Source organism: Eleginops maclovinus, chromosome 11 (genome assembly GCF_036324505.1).
Source record: "Eleginops maclovinus isolate JMC-PN-2008 ecotype Puerto Natales chromosome 11, JC_Emac_rtc_rv5, whole genome shotgun sequence".
In the NCBI taxonomy this organism is placed as follows: domain Eukaryota; kingdom Metazoa; phylum Chordata; class Actinopteri; order Perciformes; family Eleginopidae; genus Eleginops; species Eleginops maclovinus.
This window is the reverse complement of record NC_086359.1, coordinates 18,443,064-18,464,765: the sequence shown is the minus strand read 5'-3', so window position 1 is coordinate 18,464,765 and position 21,702 is coordinate 18,443,064. Positions and strand designations below refer to the sequence as shown.

Below are 21,702 nucleotides of genomic sequence, written 5' to 3'. Positions count from 1 at the left end.
ACCTAACTTGATACTATCCTTCTCTAAATCCACACTCCTCACACTGCTATTCTCAAGGCAACATTTTACCGCCGGATAGAAACTGCCTACTTCTTGCTTCTCCATTATTCTGCTCCTCTCTCATTCATTCTCTATGGAAATCTGCATTGATTTGGAGTGTAAAAAGTTTCATCCTGACTCAGCACTTTAATGTATTTTTGTGCATCCAAAACCCAGGCGCAAACAATGAAGTCTCTCGCACATTTTTTAACAAACAAACTTTTTCTTAAAAGGAAGAAAAGCTGCTAATAATAGGATTTTTCCAACATTTTTTAGGAATCTCTGTCCGATCTATACCTTAGTAATTAGAGTGAGGAATTTGGATCTACCCGAGCCCCCCTTATCCTGTCAAGATCCATCAGGTGTTGGCATAAATGTCAAGCTCTACCAGTCTCCTCATCATCCACCCTCTCAATCTCTCTCTCCCTCCACATCTCTCTAACTTTCAAAGCTTTGTAAATGTCATTTCATCATGCACTTGTCTTCATTATGACTATTTTCCCCCTCCTACCCCCTTGGTTGCCCTCCCCTTGTGCTCTCGCAGTGCTCAGCTTTTCCTTTTCTTTCATCTCTATTCTATCATTCTGCTCCTCTCCGAGGCAATCCTGCATGAATCCTTCCTTCTGTTTTCACCGTTAAGAAACCACACAATTGGATTAGCTACATCTGTCTCTTTTTAAACCATAGCAATTAGAGATGCAAAGGAGAGAGAATTCACTACCCAAATAGCACAGAGCCCTCAAATACAAAAAAAAAGAAAAAAGAAAAACCACACACATTGGCACAAATTAGAACACATGCACTCAGGCGTAGATTTGCACATGCACCGCGCTCGAGTAGGCACACGATGCACAAATGCAGTGCACCCTATGTGTGCAGAATGCTATGTAATATATACAGTATGTCTGGGCACGTGTGCAGAAGCAGATGCATACTGTCTGCATAGATTTTGGTTGCATCAGTAAAGGGTAGTGAGAGCATCTCCATTCGCCTGCTGCAGTGAACTTGAAAATGTACAGCAGTAGCAGAAATATGCAGGAATCCTACTTCTTTAATAAATGAAGACTTGGACGATGTCAAGAAACATTATGAAGGACAATAATTCAGCAGTGAATTTCAAAAGGACTTGAGTGCATCAAAAGCGCAGGTGAAAAAAAAGGAGTGAATATTGATTTCCATTGATGCATCACGCAGGATAGTGAGAACATCAGCGTGTGGTAGATCAACCACATCGCAACCCAAGGAGGGAAAGTAAATTAGCTCTCTGTGCAAGTACCCAAAACGCAGCATTTGTGACAGGGGGGAATGAAGAACAACTACTTTGTATGGAGCTCTTAATGCGCTTCAGCTAAACGTGTGCCTGTGAGGAGGAATAGCAGATTTGTGCGCTAATAAAAGCAGTTAACATCACACAATGTCATTTGCACACACAGTGATGAGTCTAAGATGATTATTAATACAGATGCTAACACAACAATCCCTACAGAGCTAGTGAAATGGAGCACGAGGAAGAAAACTAAAACATGCAATTAAAATACCTTCATCCCTGGGTCTGTTCATCGTAGATTCGTCTTGTTTTTTAGTGAGCGGACCTGAGGTTTTGAAAAAAAGGGGGATGGGGGAGACAAAAGACAGAATTAAAAAAGATTGCATTTTGCTGAAAACCAAGAGAAGATTAAAAGGGAAAAATTAGATGTAATACTTTGTTAATTTTCAGTGGCTTTTTTAACTTCTGCAGAGAAAATGTTAACACACCGTTTTCTTTAATAGATTATCCCAAACTCATCTGTTTTAACTGCTTAGGATCTAGTCACGCACTGCCTTGAAATGACCCCAGAGGCCACTTCTCCTCAACCCAGCTCCCTATCAGTCCTGACACTCTGCTGCTCTGTAAGGGAAAATCAATGAGCAGAAACAAGCCATCACTCTTTTCAGTCAGAAAAGGCGGAGGAATGCCAACATTCTCAGTATCCTGCTCCGGCTCAGGACAGTGTTGCAATCCTGAGGCAGAAAGTCACCGCACGAGACTAGAATGTCAAAACACTGGAGCAGCACGCACGCACGCACACACGCACGCACGCACAGTGCTCATCCTGAATACATGTGGCACGAATACTCAGAGAAATGCTGGCACACAGCCTGAAATGTGAGTCTTTCCTCCCAAATTAGCAAAGAGGGAGCTCTTTGATATTTACAAAGGATCCCCCTCACCAAGGTCAAAGAGGAGCCCCACATTAAGCTTTAATGCTAACGCCGGTTAAACGCTCCATAGGGCACAGATAATAAAAATGCATTTATCACAGTGACCAACCAACGCCCTGGTGTGTCAACCTCTGTAAGTCTTAACTGATAAGCATCCCATAAGTTGGTTTTGTCTTGGTTCCTGTCGGTGAAGCTTTCCATCAGCCCACAATTACCGCTGCGTTTTCTGTCCTTCTTGTTCACTGTCTACATACACACACCTTTGAGAAAGCCATTAAAACACACTCACGTGCACACACACACACACACACACACACACACACACACACACACACACACACACACACACACACACACACACACACACACACACACACACACACACACACACACACACACACACACACACACACACACACACACACACACACACACACACACAGAGCATGTTAACAGTGTCCTTATCATCTGTTGCTGCCCTCTTCTTCGTATCCATGCAGCAGCACATTCCCTGGTCCACGGGAGCGGTTGCAGTCTCTCATTCTAAAGGATACTCTTGCTAAGGAGTTTATCACTCTGCTGGAGTACTTCTGACATGTCTGTCTGCTCTACCATTCTGTTGGAAGCCTACAGAGGAGTAAAGGTCCAGGAAGAAGGACAAAAAAAAAACGTATTATAAAACTATTGACAAGTTAAATTGTAGAGGTCAATTTTTTCAATTTTAGTGTCAGACATTAGAATAAATAAATCAGAAAAGGCTATTTTTTATATTGTTATTTTCCTGCCTTTCAAAAATAATTTAAAATGTCAAGAATAAGGTCAACTTTTAGTATCAGTGCCAGTCTAAAGAATCAGTGCCAGTTTAAAGAATATATAACTCTAATATATACTGTATATATATACAGTATATATATACTGTATATATATATACACTGTATATATATATACAGTATATATATACAGTATATATATATACTGTATATATATACAGTATATATATACAGTATATATATATACTGTATATATATACTGTATATATATATACTGTATATATATACTGTATATATAAATATAACTTTTTGGCACATTTTGGAATTATGTCACGTAAAGCCAAAAAAAGAAGATACCATTTATAGAATAAAACTCAAAAATGTGAGAATAACATCAAAATGTTGAGAATAAACACCAACATTTAAAAGGAATCTAAACTTCTAGCATTAGCGCATAAACCGAAAGTTCGACTTTTTAAAAATTGAATTTGTTTCCTCTTATGCCTTGCCCTTATAGTTTCCAACCGCAACAACCCAGTACAGTGATAGCATGTATTTTTATTGCAGTGGTGTGCTCTGACTCTTTGGTCAATAGATGCACAGCACTGCAATAAAAATACATGCTATCACTGTGCACTCGACCATTACAATGCTGCATTTTCACCCATCCCTTTATATGAAAATGGTTTCCTGATATAATGTGTTTATCTTCAGTCTAAATGGAACTGGATCAATGCTGAATGGATTTGATGCATCCTCTGCATTCCAGCATGCAGACGCCTGATCCGGAGAGCACTTCCCGCCATGGAGGGCGAAGGAACAGTAGTTGGTCCCAGTCTACGGGGGCAGACAGGTAAACAGACCGGTAATGGATAGAAGAGCACACAAGTCGTACGTCTTGTCAGCACTTCCCCAATACTTAGCACCACTCTAAAACCACACATCGCCGCTTAATGGAGACTACTCTGATTTCATTTGTTCTGTAATGCCTAATAGAGAGCTAACCTATATGAGAGGATACGATCCGCTTAAACAGACACACACACTTTGTAAGGGACCATTAGCCCAACACCCCACAAGCGCATATCTGAAACAGAAGTTTATAACAAAAAGAAATGTGATTAGGACTTTGTTCATTATCAAATAATCCTTTTTAGTCTGCATTTCCACAAAAAATAGTGGAAATGCAGTTTCGAAGAGCCTAATAGACAATTTTGGCTGTGAGGTAGTGCGGACATCTTTAAATCAGAAGGTTGTGTGTCGATCCCAGTCAACATGTCGATGTATCCTTGGGCCAGAATCTTAACAAGTTGTATGCCCAACTGTGTGTGAATTTTAGCTTCATTAAGCAGGTGCATAGCAGCCCTGTAAAGACTGTATGAAGCGCTACTTAAAATGCTGTCCAAGGTGAAGTCTTGTTTTGTCCGTCCAACAAAACTACGAGTCTACAGCCATGACAAGCTGCAAGAAGAGGGGCATTTGGACTTGTAGTTTTGCCTAAAAACAAAGTATTCAACAAATGATATTGTTCCCTGAAAGTGTGAACCAAATATCATGGCAATCCATCTAATAACTGTTGAGATATTTCAGTCTAGATCAAAGTGGTTGACTAAGCAACCAACTATGCCATCACAAAAGCCAGGACTAGCATGGAGAACAACACATGTTTAATTTAAAATGACATGAAACTAGGGAAAGCAGCAAAGCTTCATTTTATCTGAGCTTTGAACAATTAGTCAATAATCAGGTTTTAGTACCCGTCAGTATCTAGTGGCCATTTTCACTAGTACACAATTAGTACATGCTAATATAGCAAAGATAGTATGTTTTTATATGGGCCTTAGCATTGAAATAGATGCTCATGGCATTAACTTCTGACAAAAAAAATCTAAGACTTTTGAACAAACACTACAATGAAGAAGAAATCCAAAGTAGGACTTAGCCAAAGGGAAAAACACACTATGTAAAAACATCTTTCCCTTCTGCCTCAGCAGAGGAGCCTGCCGGTAGGTTGACTGTCACATGATGTAATGGGCCACTGGTCACTGAAATGCATTGGCCTGCACTGGAGCATTTGGCTTGGGTTGTCCCAGTACTGTTTGACCTAATGTGGCTCCATCTCTCCGTCAACAGTGTTTCTGTTCGGTTCAGTGAGCTAGTGGCCAGAGCACAAGCTGTCTCCCGTCCCTCTCCATTTCCTCAGTGCAGTAAATGGGATGAAGCTGCAGTATGTCATGTCTATGGCGGCCTGTCTGCTTGACAAGGTGTCAGACAAACCCTCGGTTAAACCTCCCCCTGCATCCAGGCAGCAACTCCCAGCACATGCAGGCCTATCCCTCTGCTCTCTGACTCTTCTACTGTGCCCCCAGCCTCCAGCGCCATCTCTGCCTCCACTGTCCTGCCTCCTGAAATATGGTTTTTAATAAAGAGCGCGGTAAATGGCTGCTCTAGCGGCAATAAAAATGAAAGATCTTTGGCTGAGGACTGTCCTGAGGAAACAGGAATGCAGTGAGACAGTGCTCTTACATAGCAGCTTGGCCACACAGTTAGGATCAAACACTTTAAAAGGAAGGTAGTGAGCAAGAGGGAGATAAAGGGAAGTGCGTAACACTCACTGTTCAAACCGCAAGAACATTTGTGACATTTACATTATTCCAAGGAGGATTTCATTGGAAGGAGTAGCATGCTACATAATGTCCTGGTGGGGAAGGGCACAAAGCTTATTTGCATTCTGAACAGTGACCCCTTCTACCGCAATCTGCATAAAGATGGAGGAGACAGGAGTGGAGAAGAGGCAGGGATGATTTCAGGGAGAAAGAGCAGATGCAGAAAGAAAAAGAGATCAGTGGATTTTTTTAGTTGATCCAAACTGAAACCACATGCTCAGAGAGAGTCTTCCTAGGTCTAAAGCAAGATTTAAGGGAAATGATACAAAATGCAATGAAGATTAAAAGTGTCAAAACCAATGCCAGATTCGGCACCAAATACGTTTTGATCCAGTATAATTTTGGGCTGCCAATTCACTTCGAACCAGCTACAAGTATACAACTGTTTGCTGCCAAAAAACAGATATCCTTCCTTCCATCACTTTCTATTGACACGTTAGGAAGCTAACTTCCCTTAGCATTGCTTCTTAGCACTGAATGCAAAGACCAACGAACTGATTGGGATATCTTGGCAAAGAAAAGTCAATATGCTGTTAAAGCTATATATAAACCTCTTGGGACAATGAATGTCAATACAAATATGGATGCAATCTATTCAAAAGTTGCTATCCCTATTCGACATTGCTATCCCTAACAATATGGCACCACTGTGGCTAAAAATGTTGATGCTGGGCTGAGGGTAACTTGCTAACTGAACGACAGGAAGGACACTCCTTGGCCAATTTTCAGGGCGAATTAATGCAGATACTTTAAGATATTTAAGGAAATGGCCAGTTGCATGTCCAGCAAGAGGTTTAAAGTAATAATATTGAAGATTAAGTCACTATTAATCACCAAATCATGTTACACAAAAGTGATTTATAATTGTGTTATTTATATTTTTGCAGCATTAACAACTTGGAGTCTATGATGATATTCCCAGAAAAACCTTCTATGCAGGCTGAACATTAAAATAAATTCAACAGCAATGGAGCTTATGGAGTCGTATCAGCAAAACGATTACAACTGCAAAATACCAATACAAAATAAGGTCTTTAAAGCTGGTAGTTTTGACGATGTAAACTTTTTGCGCACTTGTGTCGTGCAGAATGCGGTGTGTTTGAATTTCAGGGGCACTTAAGTCTCCTTCAGTCTCTATTTCTCTCTCACACACAGGGCAAAACATATCCTTGGGGACAGCATCAGCCTTGTGTAAGCAGTGACCCCTGACAATAAGTGACAGATTCTGACAAGCAGACAGGGCTACATGTTAAATCAGTCTCACTCATTTGCACACCTTGTCCGCTGGGAATAACACAGGAGACTCTACACCAGCCTCTCGGTGAGTATGTGACATATTGTACAACATACACACTGTGACCGCAGGGCTATAAATATACCCATGTTTGAACACTTTCCATCGTTGAGAGTTGTTAAAATATCTTGATATTCACTTTTTCTGAAAAAAGTCCCTTTTCTTAGTTTCTTTGTCTCTGCTCTGCTCTCCCTTTATGCTGGTTTAATACTTGATATTTTCTACTAGAATTAATCTGATTCCATCTTTTTGTTGGGCCATAGAGTATTCATGAACAACATAAAAATGTGCAACATTGTCTAAATCTAAGAAGGCTACAGCTTTAGCGATAAAATAAAACAATGCTGTGCATCACTTGACTGATCATAGTTAGACTTCCTACGAGCAGTAAAGGATAAACATGTGTTTGCTTGCGTTCTCTCACGCAACTCTCAGGTGAGCCCATTAATGATAGATATTTTTACATTTCATCCTGAGCCGTTACTGTTATACAAATGCTTTGCCGCAAAAAATACACTTTGATCCTGTGTTCTTTCACCTGCCAATCTCCTCTCTCAACCGCTCTTCACTGGATCATTAACGCGAGAAGAACACCCAGATAGCCCGTGAAGAGGTGGAGGTTTTTCATTACAGGGATTTTGGGTAATTTTGCCCCATGAGGTAGAACAAACAAGGTTGTCTTTGGCAACATCTTGTAATTGTTTGATTTTTTCTCCTAACCTAGCTGCTATAACAACAATTCAAGCTGGACCACAGTATCCACAGTGCAGCTTCCAAACAATACAAACCAAAGAGAGAGGGTGAAAAAGCCTCTTCCAAAATGCAGTATTAGTCTTTCAGCACTGAAATGATTAAAATATGGTGGTTATTCCAGCTTACTTGTTGTTCTTCACTCAATGTCTTTTTAATATACTCTCAAGCACCAACGGCTGGCAAGGTGAAGGTCACATCACCAACAATGAAGCTAACTTGCTAGCATGTTTACTGCATATAGGCTGCTATTGGCTGTAAACGCTTGGTGTTTGATAATGTTTTTTCTCATTTTTCTCATGTCACAATTGGTGTAATAGATGGATTAAAAAAAAACATTTGAGGCTAAATTCAAATTACAGTGTTTACTTGTTTTCCAAAACTAAATCAAGAAATGGACAGATCAATTAATGCTTTTCTTTCTGCTATAGTTTCAAACTGCATTTATCAATGAATTATATAATTCAAGTCTTCTCTGATGTACTAACCTTCTAAAGTAGTAGAAGCACAAGTGTCTACTTTTTGTTAGCATGTAATGCTAACTATTTACTCTAGGGGTTTTCTAGATAACACTGACTGTACTGTTATAAATTAGGTAATATAATTAAACATAGACTCACTTTGATAATAGGACATTTACAGAATATAAAAAACAACTTATGTTATCTTTTGCAATGTACTGTATTTGCTATATTACCTTCAAACAAAGTAGACATATTAGCTTTCCTATTCTAAACATGAGTGTGTGTGTGTGTGTTGGTTGGTTGCTAGCTAGTTACTACAGAGGGAATCTAGATAACAACAACACCAACTGTAGGAAGTATCTTTGAAGTTACTGTTCTCTTAAAACATTTACCAAAAAGACAAAATCAATGTCATATTAGAAAGACCAGTATAAAAGGAAACAGTGCTTTAGCAAATTCCTAAAAACATTTTCACTGGATTTGTGTCCTTTGTGAGATTAGTTTTCTTCTGCTCGAAGTAGCACAATGTCTACGTTGTCGGTGAGTGGTAGTGTGATATACACCATTGTTTACTTTGTTAAGTCACTCAAACACATAAAACGTACTCTGCGTTGCTCATTCAAAAGGTTAACATAAGCGAGCTACCGCAGCTAGTATTATAAAGATTTTATGTTCATGCATGATTTAAGCAAGTTAGTGTCAATCGAGCTGAAACCTACAGTAGCATGTCACAGTGTAGCTAATTGTCACAAAAAGCAGCTAGTTAGTAAAGCATATTCTATATGAATTTTAAATATATTCATAAAATGCTAAGATTAATTAAATATGAGAAAATAAATGTAAAGTGTATCTAATTGCTCAACAGAGTATTAGCACAAGAAAGATTATACATTTTACTATGCCGTGATTATATACATCTAGAAAACGATTCGATCAATAGTAATAGAGAAACCAATACTAATTAAGACCGACATTATTGCAGAACAGGACATTATCAGATCTGGTGATATCCTGAGCTCTCCTTTCACTTCCTGTGAGTCCTGGAACGCTGACAGAAATATGAATACAGTTAGAAAAGTACAAAGTGTTCTCACACTCAAAGCAATTGTTTCAGGCCAACTCTCATCTTTTTCTGCCCTGTTCAAAATGCACAGTTTGTAACTCCATGCTAACTTTTCAGTATGTCCTTTTATAGCCAGCATGGGAGTTTTGTCGAACATAACATCTTCCATATTCTGAGCTCTTGCCCAAAACTCTGTATTCTTCGTTTTTTCCATGCGTTTCCAAGACTTAATAGCACCAAGAATGTTTTTTTTTTTTCTTCTTCAAGCTAGACATACAGTATCCGTCTTTTGGAAAAACTTGGTAAATCAGTCGCTGGCGAAAAAAAACTCTAATTTTCTGGTCTTAGCAAAATCTTATTTAGCTATAAAAGGAAAGCCTGATACCTTCTATAAAATATGGGGGAATTTCTTTTGGAAATAAAAATAAAGGCGACCTTTCAATTAAGATGCAAAATAGGATTGGTTCAGATGTGTATTGTCCATTTAATTCTTGGTTTTTGTAATGTTTACATTTATCTCTTCTAAGTTATTATATATACTGCTATATTATACCACAAATATTTGTACATTGGTAAAACGTCTTCTGCTGGAAAACGAAATGGCTATAAAAATATTTGGCAAAATAAAAAACTAAAAAAACTCACCATCTTCAGTGGGTACATAGATGTTGAGGTAAAGGCAATCCTCGCTCTGGTTCTGAACGTAGGTTGCTGCAGCATCCAGGTTGTCTGTGAACCACACTGGTAGCATGATCTCAGGTAAAACCCCGTGGACATTCTGGGGACACACTGGTGCAAATTGGGTGGCATTGCGAATCTCTTGCCATGAGCCTGGAGCTTCGGGAGGCTGAAAGCGGCGCTCGCCGACAGGTGCGGTGGCATATGGCACACCTAAGAACTGTTCCACAGGGCCCAAGATCTCATTGTTGAGCTCCTTCCTGATACCACGGATCTTTCCATAGCCGGTGGACACTATGGGGTATTTCAGGTCAACCCGTTGACATGAGGAGAGAGTGAGGTGTAGCACCAGTCCCAAGAGCCACAGCAGGCAGTGATTGGCAACCCGCTGAGAAGTAAAATGATACTTCCCACCATAGCCTTGATGGCTGGCAGCATTGAGAGGAAAAAACAACATCTCCAAAATAAAGGCTCTTTTAGTCATATCAATAGGAGTAAAGTTGGGTGTAGAGAGGGGTCACAAAATCAGTGGGTTATGGGAAATAAAGGCAAAAAGAGGATATGCGGAAGGGGACAGGTTAACAGTTTTCCTAGGGTGACATGGTGAGGCGCAGGGACAGGTAGCATTCTCAGGTAGACACTGTGGTCTCATCCGCCTTCCTCTTTGGAACTCCTGATGGGTCCAGAGCTGCAGTCAGGAAGCCAATTACACCTGGAAGACACAGACAGGTAGCAGGTTTGAGTCAGTGTGTGTGAATCATTCTGCTCTTTAAGTTCCCTCAGTGTGTTTTAAAAGGCACAAGAGGACAATATAGCTAAGATGATTTAACTGAAGGTGAAGTGTCTGTTAGCTAAAAAAAAAGGGAATAATGACACTTGGCTGCAAATGTAGTTCAGTTATATTACCCTGAGGCTAAAGTTTGCTATTCTGTCTACCACAAGACACATGGTTATATCCATTCAGTCATGTGAGTTAGTCGTTTTGAAGATAATTCATTTGACCAGAAAATGTTGGTGTCAGTAAGAATCTAAGCACTTTGACTATAGCTGTTTGACTAAAATTTAACACAGCATTACCCTTAAACGATGGCACATCTACAAAGAAGCCAACTAAGTAGAATTTGTGAACAGAACCAAGAAAATGAAGCAAACAATGATCAACAAACACTGGTGCTGATAAAGCAGTGCAGTGGAAATGATGACTAAAATATGTGAAATATGAAACTACCAGAACGTATTGTATGCCACTATGTTGTATTTTTCTGTGTTTAACTTATTACAATAACGATTTTTGATGCTAGGTAACTAGCTCATTGTTTCTGAACCTACAGCTACCAAGAGAATGTACATCTAGTTTTTTCTCTTCACATACATTTCCCTTTCTGCCATCTGTTCGTATTATCAATCTTAACACCATTTTTGGGGGTTGCATTTTATCACCACTTTACCTGATAAGCAGCTTGCTGTTGGCCAATTGGGCCACTCTCAGTTTTCCTAAAGGCTCTTTCTAGGATCAGTGTCTAGAGTGCATTCTACAACTGTGTCCACTTCTGTCCAATTTCACGTCCTTACTTAATATGCAAATAACCATCTACCACACATCTACAAAAGTGGCTTCTATAATGCCTCCCAAAATATAGGTTGCATGCAGATGTGCAGCTGAACTCAGAGTTGTAAGTTTGAACATGAACATGCCAAAGACAGTATGGTAGATTTGGCAATAAACGTTATAAGAAGTGCATTGGTTTCATTTAAATGAAAGACCAAACCGATGTTGCTCTAAAATAATCTTGTTTCTTGAAGCTGCATAACACTTTGACACTAGCCACTGCATGAAGTCAAGTCTTACATTGTTACTGTGATGTGTCGGAGCGTAACAAAAATATGTTTTGTAAAGCATGACCAAGTATAAATTGTACTCTGTCAATTTTTTAATTGATGTTCACAGTGCTGTAATCCAAACAAAAGCTGTATTTTTTTTTGTTCATTTTAGATATCTTTTAATTGTAGTGATACATTTCTTTGTCAATGAAAATTACCACCTTTTATTTGGATGTCCAATTAGTTATTATGGTAAATATAGTCAATTAAAGCATGATATTCTTTCTTTATTGATGGAGAAAGTCGAGTTTGCAGATTTCACATCTGTTGTTCTTGCATCCATCATCGTCATTTGACCCGACAGTGGAATAACTGGATGCAAGAAATAACTATTCCTGGTCTCCACCTCTTGGTAGCCAGGGCAACTCTAGATGCGTTCAAGGTAAAACTTGTTTGTTCCCTTTGCTTGTATTGTAAAATAGCTACAAATTTAGAAAATAACAATCAAATGGCATCTTAAAATATAAGTGCAGAAGTTCTTGGACATATATTCCACAGTGTTTTGTTCAACTTGGTTATTTGGCTGTATTTATTAAATTATAATAATAAGTGGGCAGGATAATATGGTCAACAAGGAAGCTAGCACACTAAACATCCTGCTACATACAGTATATATCATGCCCACACTGAGGAACATATTGCTTGAATTTACCATATTTACTATTAAAATGATTAGACATTTATATAAAAGGTGGCAAGTTTTCCTTTTAACATGCTACCTGAAATATTGGAAAGTTCCAACGCCAACTAAGAAATAACCCAAAGCTGTTGACTTTGCATTAGTACTTGAAATCCTGAGCTTACAACGAGCATGTAAAAGCAGGTTTTACTGACTAAGAATATTTGGTCTGGTTGCAGAAATGTCATTTTTAGTCCAAAGCCCAGATTCACTTTTCATCGTGCAGATAATCACAGTCCTTTCAAGTGTTCATCACTCATCTTGTAGTGAAATTGAATTCCCAGAGAACACAATACACAAACACATCTGTTTGAGAGGTGAATAAGGAAAACCTCATTTACCCTGCACCCTTTTCCACCATCCCCACTGTGCAAGAGTTAGCCTTTCCCTCTCAACTCACTTCAGTTGGTTCTTGCTTCCACATCATTACAGATGAATGGGCAGTGCTTATCTCACTCTGGCTCTGGGAGACGGAGCCGTTTAGGTGTGATAAAGCCTTTATGTGGCGCTCACTGTTGGTTGAATGCCACCTCGTCCCCTACACCCTCAACTCTGCAATATCCACACTCCACTGCCAGCCAGCGAACACAAGGGATGACATACAAAAGTACAGCTGAACGATGGCGTGCAACATTACAGGATGTTCAAAGTTAGCGATGTGAGTGCTACTTTGCTTCATGAGGACAAAGCAGGAAGTTGTCTGTAAAAATATTCGCTTCATTAAAGCCGTCTGAGTGAGTCCATCTTGTGATGACTCCACATATTTTTAGGAGGGGGTAAAATGTGTAAGGACAACCTGAATTCTCATCAAGAAAAGTGAGCATGCGTACATAGTCGAGCTGAAAATCCAACTTGGAAAAAGGATTATTGTGAATTACACACAGTACATGACTCGCTGCCTGTTGTAGTTACCGACTCATTGTGAGGGGGTACGATTGCGTGATTTAAAAAAGCCTCTGTGTTATTTTTCATTTACCAAGCCACATTTAAAGTTCCACATAGGAAGTAAGGTGAATTGCTATCTGGAGGAGAGTTGGATGATAAGGAGTGATACCAATCTCATGTCTGTAGGTTGAACATTAAAGGGGTCTTATTATGCTGTCTGCGATGCAGTCCCTCTTTTCACCCCAAAACGAGAGCCTGCTGCTCTCAGGCTGCTCTGATTGGTTAGCTGGGCGGCTCTATTGTGATTGTATATATGTATATATATATATATATATATATATATATATATGTCCCGCCCCTTAGCCTATCACGCACCATGTGTTGGAAGACTAGCCAAAAGAAGCGCAAGTGTAACAGTGATGTCATTATGTCACAAAAGTAGACAAGCATAGGTTCTTTGAATAGAACTGTTGGATTTTAGCCTTTGCAGACAATTTACTTGCACAAAAAACCAATGTAACACATTGCAGTAAAGGGAAAACCCCTAAAAGAAAAATAGGGCTCTCTATAGCTACAATAAAAGCTTAGCTTAGCATAATAACTGAAAAACAGATAAACAGTTAGCCTGTTAGAACTTTTTGTTTATATTTAATAAACATTTGCCAGTGTTATTGACCAGCTACAAAGTCACACACATTAAACAGAGATGCAGTCATTGCTAATTGTTCACATTTGCTACAGAAACATATCCTTTCTGAATTTAAAACTGGCATTTTTGCATGTATTCTGTTGGTAAATGGCAGAGAACATAGCAAAAGCCCAAGGTCAGACCGCCTGTAGTCTAGGGATACACACAGTAGTATGTCCTTTTGACTCAGATAGCATAGGTGAGGGTAACAGGTCTGTAGGAGACAGTTCTCCATTATGCTTGCCTTTAAAATTGAACTAGCAACAACGTACACACACATGCGTAAAATCAGGTGAGGCATTCAATGTTGCATGTGAGTGGAGAAGCACAAATTGCTCTGTTCTCAATCTCTCACAAACGGTAGTGCCCGAACATCCCTAACATCTGTTCATGTCAACCATCCGTAAGCTGAGCAGCATAGAGTGTGCATCTTCGCGCATAAAAAAGGTTAAATTGACACACAAATCACCCGGCAGTTTTAAGCTGTTATATAATAGGTAGTCCTGTCAGCTGCCGCTGTTTTAGAAGGTAAAGTCTCTGCCAGTGGGACACTTTTATGGGTATGTTTAAAAATGGAATGGTCAAAGTGGTTTGTGAAAACTTTCCAACAATTGCGTTGTTAGGGAAAAAGCCCGCCTTGGGATTTTATATTGCTTTGTTTCCACTTTGAGTGTTAAAAAGACATGCATTACATGAGCTGTCAAGCTGCTCTCCTCTGCTAGTCAACATCTGTGGACGACAAGCAGCTTAGCAAGCCAAAAACAGAGTGCTGCGTTTTTGACTACAATTGCTCGGCTGGTATGTACTTCCAAGAAAGAGGAACCCTTCAAGTAATACAAAAAAAAGTTCTGAAGGCTCTATGTTGTATTCTCCTGCAACAACCAATGTTAAAATACACACATCCAATGTCTCTATGAATTGATATCCCATCTGCAAAACATATGTGTACTGTAGTTGTAAAAAGGTCTTGTATGCAATAGCTTTCAAAGCAAATCCACCTTATTCCAAGACTGATGGTACCTTGAAAACATTTTGGGGCCTCCTGATTTCTTATTTTACTGCACCAGCATATAAAAAGTGTGAACAGTTTTCTACATGTGTCTCTAAAAACACAACCTTTCACACCATAAACCCAAAAATTCTAATCCTACCCCTGCCTTCCACTATTGGGCCATGGTAAAACCACCGGAAAAAGTCGCCTTGGATAACTTAAGTTAGGTAGCTTCTTTATTGATTTCTTTGCTACTAGGAATAAGGTATACTAAATAATAAGTTATGACTTCACTGCACAGATTGATCTTCTAAGAAAAAGTTGTTAAGAGGCCTTTTTGCTACCTTGATTCCAAAATGGACTAAGGAAGTGATTGAGAGGTTTTTTTGAATAAGTGAGAGACCAACAAAAGAAGTGGAGCCAAGATTTGACTTGTCGGGCTTCATATGTAGGCTCAGCCACAGGGCTTCATCCTCTTTTACACTATACATTGAAGTGCCCCCGAGTCTGCCCCAATGTACAGACTGCCAGACTGAACTGGGTGATCCCAAGCGTTACCTCCAGGGCTTGTTCTGCATTCTGTTGTTCTACTACAGAAACCTGTCCTGTTCATTGTGTTTTAGGCTTCTTTTCCCTAGCCACAATTAGCATACCTTATAATAAAACAGTTGGCGTGAATTACGTATTCACCTTGCTAACCAACCGGCTATCTCTTCTTGGTTACTCAGGTGTTGGCTTTGCAAGCGGTACACATATATGGATGTATAAAGAGAACTGGAAACTGGGGCCCCGTTTAATTTCTATGAGAGTTACTCAATGGCATATGAAGGCAAGTTGGCCTGACAAAAAAATACTGCAAATCTCTGGATCTTCTGGCAGGCGTCCGCATCCACTGGGCCTATAGAGCATGCTCAATTAAATTGCCTTAAACTCCACAACCAATCGGCTGCCTCACGACTGGTCTCGGCCCAGTCAAATAAATGGAAATGGAAAAAGAACTTGGATTCGGCTTTAAGCAGATTACCAACTTTTTGGAACTAATGATTTAAATGGGCTATTCAAGTGTTCGCACTGAGAAGTTAGTTAACCATTTAAAAAATATCTGCTGAATTACAGACGTCTCATTCCCAATATAAGTCAATAGGAAAATATATTTTAGGGTCCAATGGATTCCCCTGACTGACATTGGAAGGTGTAGTACCACTGTTTGGTGAATAATAAAATCTTCAACGCCCGGCACTCTTCCTGGGGGCTTGGGTGTATCTCCTTCCAAGCTGCACTCTCATCCAAATAAGTTCACTTCTGGTTCCCAAAAAAAAGATGGCAACAGCAATTTGCCAAACTCAAGGGTAAAAAATGGTAATCCAAAAACTGCAGGAAGTCTTCACATATGTCTATTTATATATACAGTCTTTGGGTGAAATAAAAGTAGGGGATGAAGAGAGAAATGGTTGCCAGTCCTAGAAAGTGGATCATTATTTCAGAATAAATTATCCGGAAGTTAGTTAGTTAGAGGCAGTTATACAGTAGTCATGAGTGCATTTTAAAATTCTGTACTGATAGGGCAGTTTCAGCCTATTCTTGTCAATTAGGATCATGTGTGAATCATCGCTTTAGACCCAACTCGTCAACTCAAATAAAAGCCATTGGTTAAATTTAGAATCTGAATCTATTTAGTAACATTTAGTTCACAAACGGCCAAACTGATTCATAAAGTGCCTTTTAATTAGAGAACACTGTTAAGCTCCTGAATTTTTTTTGTCTTTAACTCTATGATACGTAACATAATGAAGACTGAAGCCCCAAGAGACAAGGGAAGAGCTGCAGAGGGTAATGGGCAGAGATTTGGTAGACTTTATGTCAATCGAGCTTTAAACCATATTAGGATTATTGTAATAGGATCACTGTTGGACCTTCTGGGAAGATACATGTTTATTGTGTAGTATATTCTTTCAAGTTGTGTGTGATAAAGAATCACGGATGACTTCGACAGTGTCAAAAAAGCTGCATCTTCATGTTCTGGATAAGAATGTCTGCAACAAATTAAAAAGCAGGTTGACAGGGGATTTTAGCCTAACACTGCCATAATGGGGGCTGGGAGATATACTCAACACTGAAAACATATAGGAATACACAGTATATGTGTCTGTGTATATTCCACCTTATGTCTTGTGTGGTTTGCTGTAGAAAAGCATTGAGAATGACTTTTAAGCTGTTTTTAAGTCATTTTGAAATATCTTTGCTCAAGCTGCTAAGTCTTAAGAGTTTAGACAGGGCTGGGCGGCAATGTAAAGTAAGAAAAAGAAATCATAATGTCAACAAAAAGTATTTTTGCAAAATGCAGCAATACAAAAGCTGATTGAAATATTATATTTCTAGGACTTAATCTGCAAGACAGTTGTGCAAGAATAATAAAATACCTGCACCATCTGCAAGGGTGTCATGGTTATGCATATTTGAAATGATCCAACACAGCTTCAGACTGTCAGTGCCAGATGCTTTAACTAAACAGATCACTGACATCTACTTTAATAATCAGTTTGAGCACAGATAGAGAAAAAAAGAAGTGTGCACACTGATTCAACTGCTGCCACTGTTCGTGTTTCTTGTCAAGTCATCAGCCTGGTATCTGCAGCAGCTGGCTAACTAACCATAGCTAGCCAAAAAGTCAGAAAGGGCTGAACAAAGCCAAATCACACACTGTTCCTTCGAATGATGCAACAGTTTCACTCAGTGACGGCAAGAGCAAACTAGTCATATAAAATCAAGAGACACCTGGAGTCACGGCAGTCCCATAAAAAAGTGTTCTATTTATGTCCTGAGTTTACAGGACTGTGATACCACAAGGCAGCTAATGTAGCCAGATGTTAGGGCTGCACAGCCTATAGTTTTAGAATCGATCGATGGAAAATAGTTATATTATATCTGTAAAATGAACCCAAACAGGTCAAATTAATAATATTTTGATACTTGATACAAAAATGTAATATGGAGAGTTACATAACTAATCCAGTAAATCCCATTAATTACAAATAAATAATATTGTGATCTTGCCCATGGGAATTTTAAACAGTGGGTCAATATTGGCCACCTAATGGCCATCAAATTTGGGTGTATCTACTCGCCTGTAGGCCTATAGCTCTTACAACTGCTGTCAAATCGCATTATATTTTGCAGGAAGAACTTTCAGCAGCCCTACCAGCTTATATCTTTCACTTTTTGACTAATACAACCTTTTCGTTCCTCCATTTTCACAATGTCAATGGAAATTGGAATTAATTAGATTTATGCCCTGCCACTTGGCCATACTTTGCGCCAACCCAAGATATTTCAGGAACTACTTACCAAACCACCATGACATTGGAGCTGGATATTCATTGCGCCTGAGGATGAATATCTAAGCTGTAATAATCTTACTGACGCCCGAGCCTTCACCTTGCACTACCACCACGCCAACATTTCTATATGATCCTTACTGGAATGTTCCGTAAGCAACTTTGAAATCTTATTGAGTGTCCACAAAATTAAAAATATATCTTCCGTTTAGACTTCAAGAATGATCGAACACATCACCATGGAATAAAATAAGCACATTTACTTTATGCTCACCAGAGGATTTACCCTGTTCGTCTTGGACATGAGGTTTGTTTTGGCTCCACCCTCAGGCCATTTGAAACTCTTAAACTTTAATGATGCCAAAACTTCTGCTTCATTGTTAGTAGAATTGTTTGATCAAAGCTCAATTTGGGTTGATGGTTGTTACAAAAAATACTCTGCAGATGCAATCCCGTATCAGTTTCGGAAAGTCTAGGTTACATTACGAAAAAAAAAAAAAAAGCTTAATGTCTTCCTTTCTTTAAAGCTTTTATATATTTATTTTTTTGCATTATCCGTCTGAAGATGCACAGGCAAAAACACACTATAGGGCAATTTATATTGTTTAATAATGACAACATAATTTAACTTTTTTATCATTGCGACTGAAGGAAGAGTTATACTTAATACATACACAAAAATCTAAGATTAAATCTGCTTACTTCTTTTTAATAGCCCCATAAACCATTTATTTAGTTTTGTTAACTGATTATACATACTAAATAGTGGGGCTGGTTACCTTTAAAATCTCAGAGGAAATTAAGGTTTTAGGTACTAAGTTCTTGACATAGTGTTAATTTCATGGCAAACCCATAATTGCGGTGAACCATGGGTGTTGTTCGTGCTGATGAGAGCCGTGAGCTTCATCCCACAATTTATAAAATTCACCATAAGCCCTCCAGACTCAAAGAGCAGCTCAATCAGATACCACAGCCGATCCATCTGCCACCAGTTTCCCATCCTAAACACAGAGCAACCAGAGAAATGTGGGAACATCCATAAGGAAATATCACTTTACATGTTTTATAGCTCCAATTAACCCAAGGTATAACTGGAAATATGTAATTCAAAAGAGATAACAGGCCTGCAGGACACATTCTGACTGAGTAGCAGATGGCCTCGACCTCATTTTAAAACACAGGTATGCACATAAGGTTATTTTCAATGTAAATTATTCTCTTGATTATTGTATAGATAAAATAATTAGTCATTTGGTCTATAAAATGTCAGAAAATGGTTTCCCTAAGCTCAGAATTAGATCGGCAAATTTAAAATGTTGTGGGATTTTAGCCTTTGCAGACCATTTACATGCAAAAAAACCTATGGAACATACTACAGGAAAGGGAAAACCCCAAAAAGCATAATAAGGCCTTTTTAATCTTTGCTGCTCTAGTTAAAACAAATAAAACTATCATGTTATTTTTTCCCTATCCTGCTAATTGAATTCCAAATTAACAAGGAAACAAGGTTTATACAACAAATAATCCAGTAGAAGTCAATTAAAGGGTCCTTAATGAAGCATCAATGCGGGTTGTTAAAGCAGCAGCAGGGATCATAGAGCAGCAGGCACTAAGAGCAGATAGGAGATGTAAGACAAAAGGCCCTCTGTCACTGCTGGACCGGAAAATCAATATGTTGCTGTTGGTCACCACTGTTCTCTCCACTTAACACCTGAAGATCACATGGAAAACCCTTTATCTTACAACTCTCCTCTGCAGCACACATACACAGAGCAAGCTATCTGCACAGCCTCTGGCCACACACTCTCAAAAACGTAGGAAGGGGTGCTATTTTCTATTTATTTGTTTTCTTAAGTGTGTTTGTGAGTGTGTTTCATACTGGACTCCAGAAGTGTGCACACAATCTGGTGCACACTAATTAGCGATGATGATCTTGGTGAAATGCTAGCCGTGTTAGCGTGTTTAAAGGTGATGCTTTGAGCTTAAAGTTAAATCCGGAAAATAGGTAACTTATCCAGGTTAACATGATTGCCCTGTCTCACAGATATACTGTTACATTACATGTTGAAGATGTGAGTAGTAAAAATGATGGTGGTGATATTCTTTTTTTTCTTAAATATGCAGTCTCGAAAAAGGAAACAGAAGACGTAGTTGCAAAGTTGAGGACAATACATGAAAGCATGTCCAGAGGGATGCAATTTTAAAGAAGGAGATTTACTGGATAACATTGAATTACTTGCTTATGTTCCTCAGGCAATCACGTTCAATGCTAAACCACCCCTAGCAAAATGCAATCAGCTTTATTCTTGAGAAAGAGTCGAAAGAGCCCGAGGATCCCGGGCTGACAGGAAACCCAAAAGTCTGAATGTCGCCACAGGCCAGACGCAGCTTTAGCCTACTTTAAATGCTATCACTGAGAAGTGATGACAGCAAGACCACACAATATCACGAGTTTACATCATGTTTAAGCCTGCAGTTTGAAGGGGAAACGCTGAGGCATTGGTTGAAAATATACTGCTCTGTGTTTTCAACCGTGGCACATTTTGTCTGAGGAATCCCAAGTAATACACTGTCAATGTGTGTCTCATGTTCTTGGTGTCGATGTGTTATGATCGTTTCGCTGGCAATGTGCAAGTCTGACTAATTCATTACCAGCTGTGACAGTCACATCCAACTGACAAGCAAATCCCTCTCCCTTTATGTGGAGGACGACTTAATAGGACTTGTAGTAAGTTGGTGAATAAAGGCTTCTTTACAATCACTAATACTATATTAAATATTACAGAAATACCTGGGGACAATTATCCAGAAATCAAAGTTGCAATAGACTGTATTGTAAATGTGCCAGACATTTTGAATGTTATTAAATGATTAAATGGAAGTTCGCAGGGCATTAAATATTGTTACATCAGTCCAGCTAAACTGCACCTACTAGTTTAAGTGAGAGTGGAAACTTAAAGGCATCATGCCTTTAACTTAAAGAAATTTGAGGTTATTAAAGACATAAAACCACTTGGTTCGGTTAAGGAGAAGATGACAGAGGGTTAATATAACAATAGGTTTTTTAGACTACCCAATGTCGGTGGCTGATATTATTAACTACTTAGCTTGCCTTTGCTCTAGTCATAACTACTGATGCTACAGATCGTTGTCATCATATGTATTTATTCTGTCAGGGATCAGGGGTATGAATTTATTTTAACCCTACTCTACCCTTTCTGTTCAAAATCCATAACACTGGTAACCACTGATAAAGGCTGTTTACTCGACTGGTAACGCTCCTTGCTAAATGCACACTTTATGCTACTAGATGCCCT

General features: G+C 39.0%; 1 protein-coding gene across 2 annotated transcripts in view; it reads right to left on the bottom strand.

Moving 5' to 3' along the window:
• The window catches only part of nlgn2b (neuroligin 2b), a 66,276-nt gene that overhangs the window by 30,772 nt on the left and 13,802 nt on the right, over positions 1 to 21,702 (bottom strand). For both annotated transcript variants that reach the window (XM_063895802.1, XM_063895803.1), the window contains exons 2-3: positions 9,894 to 10,638; positions 1,578 to 1,631 (exon numbers count right to left, since the gene is read on the bottom strand). In XM_063895802.1, coding sequence (XP_063751872.1) covers positions 1,578 to 1,631; positions 9,894 to 10,410 — 571 coding nt within the window. In that variant the 5' untranslated portion in view covers positions 10,411 to 10,638. The remainder of the gene's footprint in view (positions 1 to 1,577; positions 1,632 to 9,893; positions 10,639 to 21,702) is intronic.